At 58.2% G+C, this 19,006-nt stretch overlaps 1 protein-coding gene across 1 annotated transcript; it reads left to right on the forward strand.

The window, feature by feature from the left end:
* Positions 1-57: 57 nt before the first annotated feature.
* MYBPC3 (myosin binding protein C3) lies at positions 58-18,295 on the forward strand. The gene is made up of 34 exons (XM_007181205.2): positions 58-163; positions 1,306-1,572; positions 2,150-2,263; positions 2,342-2,434; positions 2,516-2,664; positions 3,625-3,742; positions 4,233-4,281; positions 4,497-4,526; positions 4,702-4,755; positions 6,016-6,033; positions 6,305-6,468; positions 7,374-7,506; positions 7,777-7,779; positions 7,899-8,023; positions 8,104-8,209; positions 8,304-8,470; positions 8,826-8,991; positions 9,808-9,914; positions 10,015-10,044; positions 10,940-11,079; positions 11,331-11,411; positions 12,119-12,278; positions 12,595-12,699; positions 12,789-12,977; positions 14,410-14,544; positions 14,743-14,910; positions 15,656-15,744; positions 15,871-16,066; positions 16,322-16,461; positions 16,655-16,814; positions 16,916-17,052; positions 17,334-17,520; positions 17,786-17,823; positions 17,974-18,295. Exons 1-33 carry the CDS (start codon positions 139-141, stop codon positions 17,794-17,796), a joined length of 3,816 nt encoding a protein of 1,271 aa, XP_007181267.1. The 5' UTR covers positions 58-138; the 3' UTR covers positions 17,797-17,823; positions 17,974-18,295.
* The last annotated feature ends 711 nt before the right edge of the window (positions 18,296-19,006 follow it).

The raw sequence follows: 19,006 nt of genomic DNA on the forward strand, positions 1-19,006 counted from the left end.
AGCAGGTGGCTGGGCAGGGTGCAGATAAGGAGGGCCTGGGGAGGGGGTGGCCCCTTATATAGTAGGGGGACGGATCCCTGCTCAGATTCTCTTTCGGTGGTCCGTGACTGCTCAGTTCCTGGTGTGACCTCTCCCAAGATGCCTGAGCCAGGGAAGAAACCAGGTAGCTCCAGGCCTGGGGTTGGGGCTGAGCGTGGGGCAGGGAGGGCTGGGGACATCTGCAATTGGGGGCGGGCCTAGGATCGAGTTCCTGAGGGGGTTGATGAGGACGAGGCCTCTGAGCCCCAGCACAGGGGCACCGTCCTCCTGGGTCCTTTTTTGATTCTCGGTTTCTCCTTCTCATCCTTCTGATGAGAGTGAGAGTAAACCAGGGTCAGGGGCACAGAGTGGGAGAGAGCCAAGGCAGGAAGTGGGCCATCACCCCGCTCTCAGGACGCAGGAAGACCCCTTCCCTGCCTCCATGCCCATCTCCTGCAGCAAGGTTAAGCCTGGGCTTGCCTTTTGGGAAAAGGCTGCTGAAGGAAGGACCCCAGGCTGACTCTAGACTTGAGCCAGGCTCCGTGAATGCTCTTGGACAGGCCCCTCCCCTTCTGGGTCTCAGTCTCCCCATCTATACAAAGAGGGGTTAGGTTGGTTCCTTCCAGCTCTGAGATTGTCTGCTTTATGAGCCTGCACCCTTGTGGCCCGCACACCAGTCAAGACCCCCGCAGTGGGGTATTGCAGCCCCTCTGCTCTGGGAGAGGATGGTCAAGAGGCCCCTGGTCCCCAGCCAAGGGCAGAGAAAGTCACAGCCCAGAGCCCCAGTCCTGGCCTGTGCCCTTACCAAGGTTGTCCATGTCAGGGACCATCCCCCCAGCCCCAGCTCCCTCCCAGGCCAGCCTTATCTCGGTTGCTGATAGCCTGAAGCCCTTAGAGGACAAATTTAGCCACGTCCAAGTAGGCAGAGTACTGGTCCCTTGCCAAGGGCCCCAGCTGGTGGGGTGAAAGGGGGATGGGCTTCCACAGGCTGAGAGGGTGGGGTATCCAGGGACACACCTAGCAAACATTCTTGTATGGAGGTTGGACCACAGGCCTGGCTCTCCTACCTACTGGCTATGTGATCTTGGGTAAGTCACTTAACCTCTCTGAGCCTCGGAGTCCTCATCTGAGAAATGGGCATAATAACTGCACCTACCTCATAGAGCCATTGGAGCATTAAATGAGGTGATGCATTAAACTGCTTGTCATCGTATTTAATAAGAAGCGCTATATGGGTGGTGTGCGTGGGCAAGCCAGGGGCCCCTGCAGATTCCATTTGCCCCTCAGTTTCCGCCTTCAATAAGAAGCCACGGTCAGTGGAGGTGGCCACAGGCAGCCCTGCCGTGTTCGAGGCCGAGACGGAGCGGGCAGGAGTGAAGGTGCGCTGGCAGCGGGCAGGCAGTGACATCAGTGCCAGTGACAAATATGGCCTGGCAGCCGAGGGCACGCGGCACACGCTGACAGTGAGGGACGTGGGCTCTGCCGACCAGGGGTCCTATGCAGTCATCGCTGGCTCCTCCAAGGTCAAGTTTGACCTCAAGGTCTTAGAAGCAGGTAAGACCCTGGGCAGCCTTCCCTGAAGTTGGAGCTACTGGAGGCAGGGGCAGCCCCGCCACCTCTCCTTCGACCAGAGTGCAGGAGGTGTTTTCCCACTTTCTTACCTTTGCTTCGGCTGTGCCCTCAGCCAGCAATGGCCTTTTCCCGTTTTCTGTAGCAAGACCTTTCTGAGTGTCCCCACGTGGCTCCCTGGCGTGTCACGGCCGTTGCGGAGGTGGGGGAAGTTCAGAGATGAATAAGACATAAGCTGCCCTCCCACTGGACATGCCCACGCAGATGGGAACTCAGTGGGCTGTGTGTGCTGGCAGGGAAGCCCCATTAGCTTATGGGCATGGAGGGAGACCCAGCCCAGCCTGGGGGGCTGGACCAAGACCAGAGCCTGGGGAAGGAGAGGAGGGATGTTCAGGCCGACCCCCTGGAATGTGAGCACAGACGGCCGGTGAGGGTGAGGAGAAGGTGAGAGGCAGGCTGAATGAACCTTTGTACACACTGCAAAGACGGGAAGGACCACGGACAAGAGGAGGGGGTCTCTGGTTAGAAACTGCTCCACGACCCCCCATCTGATCCTCTCCAGGGAAGGCAGAGCCTGTGCCAGGCCCCGCTGCCGCCCCTGCTGAGGCTCCTGGAGCCCCTGGAGAAGCCCTGGCCTCGGCCACTGTAGTGGAAGGAGGCTCCCCGACTCCTGAAGGTGAGAGGGGCGGGTCAGGGAGGCTGGGTCAGTGGATGGGGGTGTCCCAGGGAAGGTCTCAAAGGCCTCTGTCCACAGGGTCAAGCTCAGCAGCCCCTGATGGACCCAGTGTCCCTGACGATCCCATCGGCCTCTTTGTGATGAGGCCACAGGATGGCGAGGTGACCGCGGGTGAGTGCCGGGCTGCTGCACCCAGGGTGAGGTGGGGAGGGAGGCAGCAGGGCATCCCCGATTGTCACCCCTCTCCTGCAGGTGGCAGCATCACCTTCTCAGCCCGCGTGGCCGGGGCTAGCCTCCTGAAACCACCTGTAGTCAAGTGGTTCAAGGGCAAGTGGGTGGACCTGAGCAGCAAGGTGGGGCAACACCTGCAGCTGCACGACAGCTATGACCGGACCAGCAAGGTGGGAGCTGCAGGGCACGGGGGTCTGGGGGTGCATGGAAAGGGGACCTGGAGAGCCCATGGAAGGCATGGGGGGCACAGAGAGGCAAGGGGCACCATGAGACTTGAGGCACAGAGGAGGTGCAAAGAAAGTCATGGGGAGCCTGGGAAGCTGGTTGGGGGGCCAGGGGCACACAGGGAGCATAGGAGGCTCAGAGGAGGGTTATGGGGAGGCACAGGGGACCTGTGGGACATGGGGGGCTCGGAGGGCATGATAGTCTCAAGGGGGCATAAATAAGGCTTGGGGGGCACCAGACAGTGAGGGTGTAAAGGCCCCAGATGGATGGGTATCAGAGCTCAAGGGACGCTCAATGATCAACCATAACAATTCTTCACTATACAGACAAGGAAACCAAAGCTTGAGAGCTTATTGTTGCTGGTCCCAGGTCACTCAGAGCCAGGCCTAGAACCTGTGCTTTGACTCCCAGCCTTTGCTCCTCCCACTCTTCCACAGTCCCGGCCCAGGCACGAGGGCTTCTGGCAGGGCAGGGTAGACATGTACAGTTGTGTGGGCTGTGCACTGAACAAAAGTGCCTCTTTTTTTTTTTTTTTCTGGCCGAACCACGTGGATTGCAGGATCTTAGTTCCCCAGCCAGGGATCAAACCTGGGCCCACTGCAGTGAAAGCATGGAGTCCTAACCACTGGACCACCAGGGAATTCCCCAAAGTGCCTCATCTTAAGTGAATGCCATTTGCCTTGTAGCCACCCTTGATTTATATTTTATCACCACCCTGTACCAGCAGATGGCAGTCAATGTATCTTGAGAAGGGGCCCCTTTTTCTATTTATAAAAAACTGTATGGATTAATTTAAGCCCTGAGGGGTGAGAAGGTCGGTGGCCCTTAATCACCCACAGTCTCCTTTAGGGGTGAAGGGCCTCAGCTCCTCGCTTCCAGTCTCCCCTGACACCTCACCTCCACAGGTCTACCTGTTTGAGCTGCACATCACAGATGCCCAGGCCACCTTTGCTGGTGGCTACCGCTGTGAGGTTTCCACCAAGGACAAATTTGACAGCTGCAACTTCAACCTCACCGTCCATGGTAAGGGGCCCTCTGGCATCTGTTCTGGGTTTGGGCTCCCCATGGGCCCTGTCCCCATACCTGCCTCCACTTCCCAATACTAAGGAGGATGCTGAGCCCTAGCCATGCAACCACTGACCACATGCCCAATACTGAAAGAAACCCATCGAGGCTTCCAGGGTTGGGGTGGGGCTTGAGCCCAGATCTCATCTGGGGTCTTAGTCATCTTGGTGTCTGGGATCCTGGCACAGGTGAACAGGTGAAGGGTGAGTTGAGAGATGGGCAGGAGATGAACCACCTCAAAGGTATTGGGAACGATAAACTGCCCCACGTCCCTGGTACCTCGACCCTGGCTGGGAAAGGCTGAGAAGATGGGGTCCTGGGGCAGATGCCCACTGTCAAGGGGTCATGGATGGGCGGGTCTGCAACACCAGGAGATCCCAGGGCAGGGCTTCTGGGATGGCCCCCTCTGAAGCCTCCTCCCCTGACTCATCCCCCTCTTTGAACCCAGAGGCCATCGGCCCCGGAGACGTGGACCTCCGATCAGCTTTCCGCCGCACGTGAGTGGCCACCTCTCGTTAGGGCCTGGGGGAGGCTGGTGCTGGGGTCTGAGGCCCCTTGGGGTTTGGGCCAGGGGTAATGTCGGGGGACCAGGATGGGGGGGTGATATGGGGGTCAGGGCTTGGGGTGATGTGGAGGGCCAGGCTGAAGAGGATGGGAATGAAAGAGAGTAAGCTCCCCTGGGCAGGTGAGAAACTGAGTCTAACCCCCACAGGAGCCTGGCTGGAGGTGGTCGGCGAATCAGGTACCCCTTCCTACCCACCTGTACACAGATCCCGGGGGTCTGAGATGGTCAGGGAGCAGCCGTTCAGCCAGTGTCCCTTCCTCTCACGTCCATTCCCCCACCACAACCCCACCCCCTGCTCCCAAACCCCTTCTTGTTGGCTCAGCTGTGGCCTTATGGGGGTTCCTCTCCATAGTGATGGCCATGAGGATGCTGGGACTCTGGACTTCAGCTCGCTGCTGAGGAAGAGGTGAGCCCCTGGGTAGCAGCTCCCAGAGTAGGTGGCGTGGCCCAGTTTCAAATTCTGGCACCGCGGTTTTCCAGCTGTGTGGCCCTGAGCAGGTCACTGCACCTCTCTGAGCTGGTTTCCTTGTCTGTCAAATGGGACAATCCAGGTGTTGCGAAGAGTCAGAGGGCTCAGCAGAAGTTACATCCTGTGAACTAACATCCTCACACCGTTCCCATGACCATCCTACACTTGAGTCTGCGATAGCTCATCTCAATAGGCTCTGGGGACCCAGAAGCTGGGAGAAGGCTCCAAAGCCTCAGGAATTGCCCACCTAGCCTAGTGCAACTGAGTTGTGTCCTCAGTGTCCTGTCCCTCCCTCTCCTGGACCCTGCATTATGGCCGATGCTGCTGCAGCCCAGAAAATGAGCATCGGGGTCAAGTGCTTTGGGGCAGCAGGGGACTGGCAGGACCCTGTAGCCATTCCCGCCAGGGCGGGATGACAGGGCTGGGGATCAGACTGACGTGGGTGAGGGTCCCTACTGACTGGGGAGAGTCTCCGAGCCTCGGGTTCTCCTGATACCCACCTGCCGGAGCTCAGGAGGAATAAACAAGGCCACATGTGCCCTGTAAATGGAGAGGTGTAAGTGCAGGGAAGAGGGTGGAGGTGAGGACCCACAGGCTGCGGTCCATGGAGGGATGACCCATTCCTTCGTTACCAAGTACAAGCTCATACTGCTTGCCACACGACAGGCCAATAAATCGAGAGACAAGGTGTTGGGGCAAGGAATAGCGATTTTATTCGGAAAGCCAGCAAACCAAGAAGATGGTGGATGAGTGTCCCAAAGAACCACCTTCCCCAAGTTAGAATTCAGGCTTCTTTTCTACTAAAAGGAGAGGGGGTGTGGCTGGTTATTGCAGACTTCTTGGTGGAATCCTTTGTTCTTGCAGCCGGCCATGTAGGTCTGGTCACAATGTTCCTGTAAACCTCCAACAAGACAAATGTTATTTTCTGTTCTGTAATTTTTTATCTCTATACAAATGAAAAGTGCTATATACCTTTAAAGGTCAAGCCTGGGAGGCAAAGCCTTGAGAATGGGCTATCATATATAGTTTGAGCCATAGGCAACATTCTTTTACAAAGATGCAGAGCCAGCATGACCAAGCACAGGCAACACAGCACAAGGGTTAGAGCTAAAGGAATAGATCCAATATGGAGTCAGGTTTGTTCTTCTCTGTTACACCTCTAATGTGTCCACTGCTTTTCTTCCCCACCTGGAGCAGCAGCTTCCGGACCCCGCGGTGAGTGCCCCATGAAGCTCTGCACCTGTCACCCCTACTTCAGCCAGGAGTACCTCCCAGTCCCAGCCCCCCCCCCCCATACTGAAGCCTTAAGCTCCCTTGAGCCCCAGCACTGGCCCAGGACCCACTCCAGCTCGAGCTGTCCCACCAGAAGGGAAGAGGCAGAGGGGCAGGGGCAGCTTCTGCTTGGGAGGGGAGGAGAGGGGGCTGCAGTTTTGTCTTGGCCATGGGGCCTGCCCTGAAGCCTCGCCACGTGGACCGCGTGACACAGGGACTCGAGGCTGGAGGGACCCGCGGAGGAGGATGTGTGGGAGATTCTGCGGCAGGCATCCCCGTCAGAGTACGAGCGCATCGCCTTCCAGCACGGCATCACCGACCTGCGAGGCATGCTCAAGCGGCTCAAGGGCATGAGGCGGGAGGAGAAGAAGAGCACAGGTGAGACACGCCTGCCAGGGAGAGGAGAGGGCAAGGTGAGCGTCTGCGCAGACGCACGCACGTGCACGCACACGCACGCGCACGCGCACGTGTCCACGGAAAAAGAGCTGCGTCCAGCTTGGCCCAGAGACACTCAGGGAAGGAGAGTCCAGGTGAATCCCCTCTCGTGTGGGGAGAAAGCAGGAGTGCCCAGGCTGGCACCTTGCCGCACAGAAAAAGAAAAGGGCCAGGTTAGCCCAGAGACGCCACAGGCAGAGGACGGAGCCCAGGCCAGCCCTCCTCCCCCAGCCAAAGCCAGGCGGCCTCTTCCTCCCCTAGCCGGCTTGGGGAAAAAAAGCCTGCTTAATTCTCCCCACACCCAAAAGAGGGGAAGAAGCCAGTTTAGCCCAGAGACCCCCGACCCGCGAAGAGAAGAGCCTGGATAATCTTCCTCACAGGCAAACAGAACAGGTGGGTGCAGGTTAGCACCCCTTGCCCCCAGGCGGGTCCGAGGAGAGGGCTCAGGCCAGCCCTTCCCCATCAGGGGGTTGACAAGGAGCCCAGGAAACTGAGCTGGGACAGCGGAGGCGCCTGGTAGGAGGGCATAAAACCGGGGGTTGTTGGTAAAACAGAGTGGAGAGGAGGAGAAGGCCCATTTGTCCCATCACCCATTCTCCTGCCAAGCTTCTGTCTTTTTGGAAAGCCCCGGACCCTATCCCTGAGCTGAGCAGGTGGAAGAGGACCCCAAGGAAGAGAGGAAGACAAAGACAGAGAGACAAGGAGGTGACAGACAGGGGTAAAGAGACAGAGTCACAGCGGAGGCACAGAGAGAGACGTGGGGAGGCAGGAGGAGGAGAGAGGCAGGACCTCACCCTCCTCGCTGGGCCAGCCCCGGGAGCAGGGGGCTGAGGGGTGGAAGCGCTCAGCCTTTCAGAAGAAGCTGCAGCCGGCCTACCAGGTGAGCAAGGGCCACAAGATCCGGCTGACCGTGGAGCTGGCCGACCCCGACGCCGAGGTCAAGTGGCTTAAGAACGGACAGGAGATCCAGATGAGCGGCAGGTGCGGGTGGGAGTGGGACCCGGGGACACTGCAGGGTGAGGAGGGGCCCTGGGGGGGCTGCTCCCCGGCCGTGCTCTCCCTGCCTCTCCCTCCACCCATGCTCTCTGGCCAGCTCTGGATCCCTGTCTCTCTGTCTCCCGCCATTTCTCTCTCTCTCTCTGGGTCTAACTCCCCACCTTTCTGTTTCTTCCCGGCTCCGTTCCCTGCTCATTTTCTCTTGGTCTCACGCCTCCCATCGGGGACGCTCCAATGGCCCCTTCTGCTCCACAGCAAGTAAGGCTCCTGGAAGGCCTGGGGTGTGGGCACGGGGGTCCCGACGGCAGTTTGAGGGGGCACCCAGAGCCCAGGAGGTGCGTCCATGGCTCTCCTGCCCACACCCCGGCCCCGCCCAGGTACATCTTCGAGTCCGTCGGCACCAAGCGCACGCTGACCATCAGCCAGTGCTCGCTGGCGGACGACGCGGCTTACCAGTGCGTGGTGGGCAGCGAGAAGTGCAGCACCGAGCTCTTTGTCAAAGGTGGGCCTGGCGCCCTGAGACCCTGAGAGGGGAGGGGGGCCACAGAGCGGCCCATCCATCATGCTCTCTCTGCTTGACAGAGCCCCCCGTGCTGATCACATGTCCCCTGGAGGACCAGCTGGTGATGGTGGGACAACGAGTGGAGTTTGAGTGTGAAGTGTCTGAGGAGGGGGCCCAGGTCAAATGGTGAGTGCCAGAGGTGGGGGGCTCGGGGCGGGGCCAGGGACCCGGGGGCATCCCCAGAGGAGGCCCTGGCACCTACTGCCCACCCTCTGGCCAGGCTGAAGGACGGGGTGGAACTGACCCGGGAGGAGACCTTCAAATACCGGTTCAAGAAGGACGGCCAGAGACACCACCTGATCATCAACGAGGCAACGCTGGAGGATGCTGGGCACTACGCGCTGCGCACGAGTGGGGGCCAGGCTCTGGCTGAACTCATCGTTCAGGGTGAGGCCCTGGGAGGCCCCCTCAGCACTAGCCCCCCAGCCGTGTAGGGGAATTGGGCAAACCCGGGATCGAGGCCTCCATGGCCTTGGACAAGTCACTTTGACACCTCAGGCCTCACCTTTCTCATCCATAAAATGGGGATGCTGAGGTGACCACCTGGAGGGTATGTGGAGGTTCACATGGGCCTGGTTAGTGTCACCCACCCCAGCACACGTGAGATTCCTTTTGTCCACGGCACCGTCACAGGCACACATGCATTGCACTCATGTGTTTTCACAAGCCCGAGGGATCTCCGCAGGGGTTCACGCCCACACACACCCGCCCCAGCTCACTGGCTCTGCCCTATGCCCCCCAGAGAAGAAGCTGGAGGTGTACCAGAGCATCGCGGACTTGACGGTAGGCTCAAAGGACCAGGCCGTGTTCAAGTGTGAGGTGTCGGATGAGAACGTGCGGGGCGTGTGGCTGAAGAACGGGAAGGAGCTGGTGCCTGACAGCCGCATAAAGGTGTCCCACATCGGGCGGTGAGTGTGCAGCGTGTGCCAGAGACAGACACACGGAGAGACAGAGAGAAACAGAGACTGACATAGAGAGACAGAGAGACAGAGGGAGAGACACACACAGAGAAACAAACACAGAGAGAGAGAGAGACTGAGATAGAGACACAGAGAGAGAAAATGATTGGTGACAAAGACAGACAGATGGATGGAGATAAACAGAAAGAGACAGACAGAGACAGGACCGAGCCTGAACTAGAGACAAAGTCAGACTGAGATTGAGAGACAGAGGGAGAAACAGATGAACAGAGAGACAGATACACAGAATCAGGACAGAGACAAATAGAAAGATACAGAGAGAGACAGACAGAAGTATGCAGAGGCAGACGCATACACAGAAGAGTCCATTAGAGACAGAGAAGGAGGGAGACAGAGACAAAGACGAAGCAGTGAGAGATACAGACAGGCTGGGAGCCCCCCTCCCCCTCCCCCGACTCGTGACCAGGGCAGAGTAGGAGGCCTCGGAGGACGGCTCTGGCCAGGGGCCCTCACTCTCTCCCACTCTCTTACTCATGCCCCGAGCATCTGGGCCCAAGTTCACGGAGATTAATGAGACCAGCCCCTGCCCAGTCTCCAGTGGCCCAGCCGAGGGGACACGTCTACACTGCTTACCTCTGAAAGCATGCAAGGGAGCTGAAAAATTCAAACATAGAGGAAGAGAGCATTTTAGAACACCACTGAGCTAGGGTGGGATGAGGGCCCCCTGGAGCCCTGGCTGGGGTGTCCGGTGAGGCCAGGAGTGCGTGGCCCAGCAGGGTGCCTTGAGCCATCACTGCCCTGCAGGGTGCACAGACTGACCGTGGACGACGTCACGCCCGCAGACGAGGCGGACTACAGCTTTGTGCCAGAAGGCTTCGCCTGTAACCTGTCTGCCAAGCTCCACTTCATGGGTGAGCGGGTGCTGAGGGGCATGGGGGCCCCTGCCGCTGGGCCCTGCTGCTGTGGGCCCTGCCTTCACCCTGGTGCGACTTGCTCTTGCATCTCTTGCAGAGGTCAAGATTGACTTCGTGCCTAGGCAGGGTGAGTCTTGGGCCCCTGCGTGCTGCCTCCCACGCCCTGCCCGTGTCTCCCTTCCACTCACAAGCAGAGGGAAGAAAGGAACCGGGAGTGGGGACCCTGAGGCCCAGCCCCAGCTCTGCCACTCACAACCACGGGCCAACTGCAGTCTCTCTGAGCCTCAGTTTCCTCACCTCTAAAATGGGGATCCTGAAGTGGCTCCCCTATGGGATGGTAGGAACAATGATCTGACATGGTGTGTGTGAGCTTTCAAATGACATCACAGAGGTGAGATTTTATTATTAAATCTTTTCTGCTTTTAGAAGTACCTTTCCTGCTTTTAGATTAAACTGTGTAGGATCCTAATTTCAGGAGAATAGTCCAGGCTGAGGCATGCTGTAGGTCAGGGCTTTCCAAACAGAGTTCACTTAATATGATACTCCATTTTACAAGGGTTCCATGGTGAAATAAGTTTGGGAACCTCTTGTTGATTCAGAAGGTGCATTAACATGTCAAAGGCTCTAAAAAATCCTGCTTAACTTTGTTTAACCTAAGGTTTCCTAATTGTCCATGGAAAATTTTTTTTTTCTAGGAAGACATTAGTGTTCCCCCAAACACAAGTTGAGAAATGCTACACTAGGTGACCTGATGTTATGAACCTCCCTGGAAACTTCCTGGGGAGATGGAAATGTTTTAGGTCTTGACTGGGTGGTGTATACATGTACACAGGGTGTATACATTTGTCGAAACTCATCAAGCTGTATGCTCAAGTCTTGGCATTTTAGTGTGTGCAAACTATACCTCAGTAGAATAAATTAAAAACAAAACAACCAGGGGCATGTGCTCCTTCTAGCTTTCCCCTCTTTCATAGGCCTTAGGCCCCTTCCTCTTTCGCTGACCTGTGCCATCTCCCTGCCAGAACCTCCCAAGATCCACCTGGACTGCCCAGGTCGCGTGCCGGATACCATCGTGGTGGTGGCCGGGAACAAGCTACGCCTGGACGTCCCTATCTCCGGGGACCCTGCTCCTACTGTGATTTGGCAGAAGACCATCACAAAGGTACTGTGGATCCCTCCCCCACTTCCCCACCTGTAAAACGGGTGCACGGGACTAATGTATGCTGGGACCTGCTCCCCACCCCACATGTACACGCCCTGGCCACTGACCAGGAGCACAGAGGCTCAGCTGGCTGAGAGGTCAGGGAGGTGGGCAAAGGAAGAGACAGGGGTAGGGGTTGCTTGGCAGGGGTTCCCTCCAGGCTGAGCCAGACCCTCTTTCCCCTCACTCCTTCCTTCCTGCTCTGTTCCCAGGGCAATAAGGTCCCAGCAGGGCCAGCCCTCGATGCATCAGGGGATTCAGGTGCCAGTGATGAGTGGGTATTTGACAAGAAGGTGAGTGAGGCTGAAGGTGGCTCATTTGCCCTCAGTCATTTTCTGCCCATGTGGTATCCACCCTCAGGTGAGGTCTCTGTGAAGGTGCCACATCGGGCAGGAGTTGTGCTGCTGCCCCTGGTAGGGTCTCCACGGGGCCCTCACGCCCCAGACAGACACACGTTCACACCTTCAGCATTGCCAGGAAGTCCTCCTGACTGGGGGCGCTCCCTGGCTCTTGTCTTCCTGAGCTGGCCTTGACTTCGTGCTTCTTGCCAGCAAGGGAGTGGGTTCCCTGGCACTCTTCAATAGGAGTAGCTGCAGGGGTACCGATCAGGTCAGCTTCTCGTCCCCAACTCACCGCTGGTTCCTCTACCCAGCTGAGGTCTTTCAGGATCCTCACAATAGCTCTGTGAGGTCATGTTATTCCCGTTCAGCAGATAGGAAAACTGAGGCATGGAGCGGACAGGCGATTGTCTAAAGTTCCATGACAGAGCTAGAGCTAGAACCTGTGACCCTTGCCCTGGTGTCGTGCCCATGGCAGGTGGTAAGGAAAGGGTCTTGGATTAGATGCTCACATGGGTGCAGTTTCCACACAGGCTGTGTCTCCCCCAGCAGACCCAGCACTGAGCTCCGTTCCCATCTCAGGGCTGTCAGCTGTTGCAGAGGCTGCAGAAGCCCCTGGTTCTGACGTGGGTCCTTCCCCCCAACTCCTCCTCCCCCGCCAGCTGCTGTGTGAGACCGAGGGCCGGGTCCGAGTGGAGACCACCAAGGACCGCAGCATCTTCACCGTTGAGGGAGCAGAGAAGGAAGACGAGGGCGTCTACGTTGTCACGGTGAAGAACCCTGTGGGCGAGGACCAGGTCAACCTCACAGTCAAGGTCATCGGTGAGGCAGGGGCCCAGGTGGGGAAGCCACAGGAGCAACCAGGGAGGACCCATCCATGCACTCGTTTAGTCTCTAAACAAACGCTGTGGGCCACATTCTCAGATCCATAGAGAGGGTTGGGACTGGGACCGGTGAATATGGGCAGTGGGGAGCCGTCACAGGTTGTTTGCAGGCTGGTGATGTGATCAGAACTGCATTCTGGAAAGATCGTTTTAGGCTCTGGGGGCAGTGGGGGAAGCCTGTTGGTTGGGGTGGTGTGGGGATGGGCAACGTTGGCCTCGGCCGGGCAGGGCTGATGTGGGTACCCTCCCCCCAGATGTGCCGGATGCTCCAGCGGCCCCAGAGATCAGCAACGTGGGCGAGGACTCCTGCACGGTGCGGTGGGAGCCCCCTGCCTACGATGGTGGGCAGCCAGTCCTAGGTGAGCCGAGGGCACAGGGGACATAGCCCAGGGCAGGGGGTGCGGGGGTGCCTGCGCTCTAGACCAGAGCTCCCACCTCCCCTCGCCAGGCTACATCCTGGAGCGCAAGAAGAAGAAGAGCTACCGGTGGATGCGGCTGAACTTTGACCTGCTGCGGGAGCTGAGTCACGAAGCTCGGTGCATGATCGAGGGCGTGGTCTACGAGATGCGGGTCTATGCCGTCAACGCAGTGGGCATGTCCAGGCCTAGCCCTGCCTCCCAGCCGTTCATGCCTGTTGGTGAGCCTGCCCTGCCTGCCCCGCCCCACGCCCTCCCGTTCAGGGGCCCCAGTAATAGCAGCTACTCTGTGGGTGGCGCTTACACCCGTGGTCTCCTTTAATCACCTTCATTTCACAGGTGAAGAAAGTGAGGCTCTGAGAAGTTAGATGACTTTCTCGAGGTCACCAGCTGGCAGGGGGTGGAGCTGAGACACCTCTCCAGCCTCACTTTCCACATCTATAAAATGGGGATAATGACAATATCTACTTCATAGAATTGTTAGGATGAAATGAGATCATGCAGGTGGAGCATCTGGCATACAGCAGCTCAGTAAATCTTCATTGTTCCCTGTTCCCCAGTCCCTTCAGCCAGCATTTGTTAACCAGGGAAGAGGGTAAGGGCAGGTTGGGTCCCTCGGAAAGGGCCCTGGACCAGGAATCAGAGATGGGGTTTGCAGAGCCAGCTCTTTCATTCCCAGGAGGGATATCTGGAGTCATCGTCTTCCCCTGTGCCTCAGTTTCCACGTCTGTATAATGGAGGTTGTGAAGGTAGAACAGACACCGAGGGTGTGGCACTCTCGAGGACACCTGTCCCTATTGGGGCATGTGAGTCTTGGGGGGAGGAGGGTGGCTGTCTGTGGTGGGGCAGACACAGGGAGGGGGGCACAGTTTGGTGAGATGGCAGGAAGAGGGTGCCTCTGGGGAGAAGGGGCCAGGCCTCTCTTTAGGAGCTGACTTCTGGTTTTCTCAGCTCTTAGTCAACTCAGTTACTCATACGGGGTCAGGAAATTTCCATGTTTAAGGCCAGTTTTTTCTTAAATTACATTTATAGAATTTCCTACACCATCTGACAAGAGTGGCTCTTTCTAAGCATGTTGGTGTTGTTTTTGGGTGTCTTTTCCTTTTTAGATCTCTTCTGTAATCGCTGATGCTGCTTGGGTGTGTGTTTGTTAGTAAGCCTATCTAGAGACATTTTTTTTTTTTTTTTTTAAACAACAGCTCCTGTTTATTTATTTTATTTTTTTTTATTTATTTAATTTATGGCTGTGTTGGGTCTTCGTTTCTGTGCGAGGGCTTTCTCTAGTTGCGGCAAGCGGGGGCCACTCTTCATCGCGGTGCACGGGCCTCTCACTGTCGCGGCCTCTCTTGTTGCGGAGCACAGGCTCCAGATACGCAGGCTCAGTAGTTGTGGCTCACGGGCCTAGTTGCTCCGCAGCATGTGGGATCTTCCCAGACCAGGGCTCGAACCCGTGTCCCCTGCATTGGCAGGCAGATTCTCAACCACTGCGCCACCAGGGAAGCCCTAGAGACATGTCTTTTAATGGAGCTGAAATATTTCTCAAAGTGCTTGAAAGCCAGTCGAAGGGGGAGGATTTCCCTGGATTGTGGTCCTTCAGCTGCCCTGGCTGGTGCAGACTCGCTCAGACCCCTCTCTGGCCTCCCCTCTGCCCAGGCCCCCCCAGTGAGCCCAGCCACCTGGCGGTGGAGGATGTCTCTGACACCACCGTCTCCCTCAAGTGGAGGCCCCCAGAGCGCATGGGAGCTGGAGGCCTTGACGGCTACAGCGTGGAGTACTGCCGGGATGGCTGTGAGTGCTCCAGCCCAGCCCTGGGCCCTCCGCCTCCCAGCACCCTTCTCTGAACTGCCCTCCAGGCCAGGCCAGGTCCCTGTCACCCTGCAGGGCCCCTGTCTGCAGTGGAGGCCCCAGTCGGCCACCAGGGATGTGGGCGGCAGGATGCGGACACTGCCCATGGCCTTGCCTCCTCATCCCCACCCCCGCCCCCAGGCTCGGAGTGGGTGGCTGCCCTTCCGGGGCTGAGTGAGCACACGTCGTTGCTGGTGAAGGACCTGCCCACGGGGGCTCGACTGCTCTTCCGCGTGCGGGCTCACAACGTGGCGGGGCCTGGAGCCCCTGTCACCACCAAGGAGCCTGTGACGGTGCAGGAGATACTGCGTGAGTGCCCCTCGTGCAGGGGTGAGACCTGCCACTGGCACCCTGGCCCTTGGGGTCCAGTGGAGGTGGGGGCAGTCAGGGAGACCCTACTTGGCGGGGATAAATGCTGGGCAGGGACAGGAGGGGTCGGTGCCTATACCCGTGCCACAGGCCAGATGTGCGGAGAGGGCCTCCCTCTTGGTTTTCCATGTCAACCCCCAGTTCTGGACCAGGGAAAATGTAGGTCATTGTACCATCACCTTCGAGCTCTGTTTTGTGGGTCTCTGAGCTCCAACAGGTAGGTATTGTCCACGTGTTAAGGACTGAGCAGTGAGGTCACTTGTTGTCAGATTGGCCCATGTGGGATCCACTTTCCATTATTTTGCCAACAAAGAGTCAGTCCTTTAAGGATTGGTTTTCAGAGTGGAAAGAGGCAGCAAACTGGGATGGAAACAGCAGGGGGCATAGAGTCCAAAAGCCTAGGTTTGCATCCTGGCCTGTGACTGGCTAGCTGTGTGACCTCAGATAAGTTCCTCACTCTCTCTGATCCCTGCCTGTTGTAGCAGTGTGGAGAGGCTCGGGTGGAAGCAGGAGCTTTGGGAACCTTTGGGGCTGGGGTTGGGGAGCTAAAGGAGAGGAGGGCCCGGCAGGCGGCATGTTTCCTAGTTGCGGCTCTCCAGGCCCTGCCTCCAGCGGAGGGCGCTGTGGCGCTCCTTGGGCCTGCGGCTGTGGGGGCCCCCGCCGAGCCCCTCACTCGTACCCACAGAGCGGCCACGGCTCCAGCTACCCAGACATCTTCGCCAGACCATCCAGAAGAAGGTCGGAGAGCCCGTGAACCTCCTCATTCCTTTCCAGGTAGGGCTGGCCCCTTTCCCTTCCCCCCGTGTGTTGTCCGTGCCCAGCAGACAGATGTCTCAGCGAGGCTGGGGCAGTGGCTGGTAGGGAGAGCCAGGCTCGGGAGTGAGCTGTCCTCCCGCACAGGGCAAGCCCCGGCCTCAGGTGACCTGGACCAAAGAGGGACAGCCACTGGCAGGCGAGGAGGTGAGCATCCGCAACAGCCCCACGGACACCATCCTGTTCATCCGGGCCGCGCACGTCGCCCACTCGGGCACCTACCAGGTGACTCTGCGCATCGAGAGCATGGAGGACAAGGCCGAGCTGGTCCTGCAGGTCGTTGGTACGTGGCGTTGGGGCTTCCCTCTGAGTCCGAGCATTTTCAGTCCCTGAGCTGGGCTGCCAGGGCCCAGGGCTCAACCTGGAGCTTCTCGTCTTCCAGGCCTGGGGCCCCTACTCTGGGATGCCCAGAGCCCCTGCAGAAGATGGCAGGCCAGGTCCTGGCAGGGGCGAGGGGGCCCCTGGAGCCTGGCGTCCCCTACTCACACTCAGGTGATGTCAGGAGGTTTGGGCTTCCCACTGGGTCTGTCTCCTGCAGACAAGCCAAGTCCTCCCCAGGATATCCGGGTCATTGAGGCATGGGGTTTCAATGTGGCTCTGGAGTGGAAGCCACCCCAAGATGATGGCAACACAGAGCTCTGGGGCTACACGGTTCAGAAAGCTGACAAGAAGAGCATGGTGAGCCCGGGGGCCTGGGCCCCCCGCACGCACCCTCTCTGGGTCCAGGCAGACCTGGGCCCCGGCTGCCCCTCCCCAGTAGACTGGTTCCCTCCGCAGGGGAAGGTGCTGACACCAGGGATACCCAAGAGAGGCCCCTGGCAGGAAGTAGGGCCTGCCCCAGAGACCCCCCTACCTTTCCTCCCCACCCCAGGAGTGGTTCACTGTCCTGGAGCATTACCGCCGCACCTACTGTGTGGTGTCAGAGCTCATCATCGGCAATGGCTACTACTTCCGGGTCTTCAGCCATAACATGGTGGGGCCCAGTGACAGAGCCGCCACCACCAAGGAGCCTGTCTTTATCCCTCGACCAGGTGCTGTACCTTCACTCCCACCCCCCGCGGGCAGGGGCTGGGGCAGAGGGGTGAGCCTGGCTAGGTGTGGTCCTCTTGGTACCAAGTTCTGTCACCGACAGGCATCACGTATGAGTCACCCAACTACAAGGCCCTGGACTTCTCTGAGGCCCCAAGCTTCACCCGCCCCCTGGTGAACCGTTCGATCATTGCCGGCTACAACGCTACCCTCTGCTGTGCTGTCCGGGGTAGCCCCAAGGTAGGGAGCTTTGGGCCCTGGTCCAGGCCGACCCAGGAGGCCTGGCTCGTAGGCCCCCGCCTCAAGCAGTCCTCCGCCAAGCCTGTCCCCACTTTTGGGTATCAGGGCCCTCCCTGAACAGGGCCTTGGCATTCCTCATTGGCTCCCTGCTCATACTCGGCCCTGGGCATAGTTTGGGACTCCAGTGGGATCCCCAGAGTAGAAACCCAAATGCCTCGTCTCCCTAGGTTCCTGCCAGGTCCTCTCTCAACCTGAGAGATCTCCCTCCTTCCCATCTACAGCCCAAAATTTCCTGGTTCAAGAATGGCCTGGACCTGGGCAAAGACGCCCGCTTCCGCATGTTCAGCAAGCAGGGAGTGTTGACCCTGGAGATTAGAAAACCTTGCCTCTTCGACAGGGGCGTCTATGTCTGCAGGGCCACCAACTTGCAAGGCGAGGCACAGTGTGAGTGCCGCCTGGAAGTGCGAGGTGAGGAACCCGCTGGGCTAGGGCCTGGGGTGGTGGCAAAGGCCAGGTGCCAGCTGGGACTCTGGGCTTTCGCTTTGCTGTCCTGGCCCAAGCAGCTGCTCTGGCTGAAAAAGCAATGACCCTGTCATGTCCAGATGGTGTTGGCTTCTGAACTTTGTTGCCAGAGCTGCTTGCCTGAGCCTTCCCGAAGCCTGGGGGCGGGGGAAACACATGTAGTGCTGTGCGGTTCAACACATGCATGGCATGGCCTCCTTCTCTCCTGCAGTGCCTCAGTGACCAGGCTGGCTCCCTGGGGATGGCCAGGTATGTACTCCACATCACCCTGATACCCAGGGCCCAAATCAAAGGCTGAGCCCTGGCCCTTGGTCCAGGGCAGCCAGCAGGAAATGGGGGTGCAGGTGGCTCTTAGTAGGGCTTCAGTCCAGCTCATTCACAAGGGAGCCTGTGTCACAGGTGCAACTGGAGCCAGCCCATGTACCAGGAGCCTGGGAGGAAGTTGGACAAGCCACCTTCTGCTGCTGGATGTGTGTGCAATTGTGTGTGTGTTGGAGCTGGGCTGGGGGAGCCCCGGTAGGGCAGCGTAGTTACGATGAGCAGGCATGGGGGGCGCTCCGCACAGGCTAACCTGTCAGAGCTCCATCTGGAAGCTCCTCAGATCCTCGGGGCGAAAAGTGTGCGGGCTCAGGAAATGATGGCTGGGGACAGGCCTCTCTGCCTGCCGTGTTTTCTCAGTGTGTAAGGGCAATAAAAGATCAGTGCAATCACAGAGAACTGACTCTTCTTGTCCAAGATGCTTATTTTCAGAAAAAGCACAGGAAAATTTACTTGATTTTGAGAGCCAACTGAAGGCAGGTATTCTTTCTCCCAGATGAATTAAATGAGGACCAGAGTGGGATCCTAAGTTCATAAAACATTAATACTAGAAGGAACCTCAGTCTTCCCCACCTTCAAATGAGGAAACTGAGGAGCTGTGACAGAGGAAAGTGTATTATTAGCAAAAGAGCCAGAATCCCCAGGCTCTCCCATCTTTGTCCTGGTGACCCATGGTCACAGCAGCCTGGATGGGGGGCAGTGCTAATCTCAGTGTGGTTCTGTGCCCATAAGGCCTGGAGTGAAAGTGTACCAGCTGCTTTGGGGTCCCAGTGGGCAAAAAACCCACTGCCCATCCACACCCATATCGCACAGGAAGAGAGTGATCCTGTCTAGACAAGGCACTGGGAACCAGGAAGGTGTAGGCGCCAGGGCCCTGCTCTGCTCTTCCTTCCCCCGTGGGGAGCCCAAATCCCATCACCAGTTTTCTTTTGGGAGGAGGAAGCCAGCAGCTCTCAGAGGTGCCCTGATAGAGTGAAAAGGGTCCTTCCTGCCCAGGGAGTGGTTTCTCCATGGCATAGAAAGAAGTTCCATGAAGGCTGGTCCAAGGTTGCTTCTTGGAGTTCTACCTGACCCAAGACACTCCTGGCCAAGAGCCCAGAGCCCTGGGCTCCAG

The sequence above is a fragment of the Balaenoptera acutorostrata genome, chromosome 9 (genome assembly GCF_949987535.1).
Source record: "Balaenoptera acutorostrata chromosome 9, mBalAcu1.1, whole genome shotgun sequence".
Taxonomy (NCBI): domain Eukaryota; kingdom Metazoa; phylum Chordata; class Mammalia; order Artiodactyla; family Balaenopteridae; genus Balaenoptera; species Balaenoptera acutorostrata.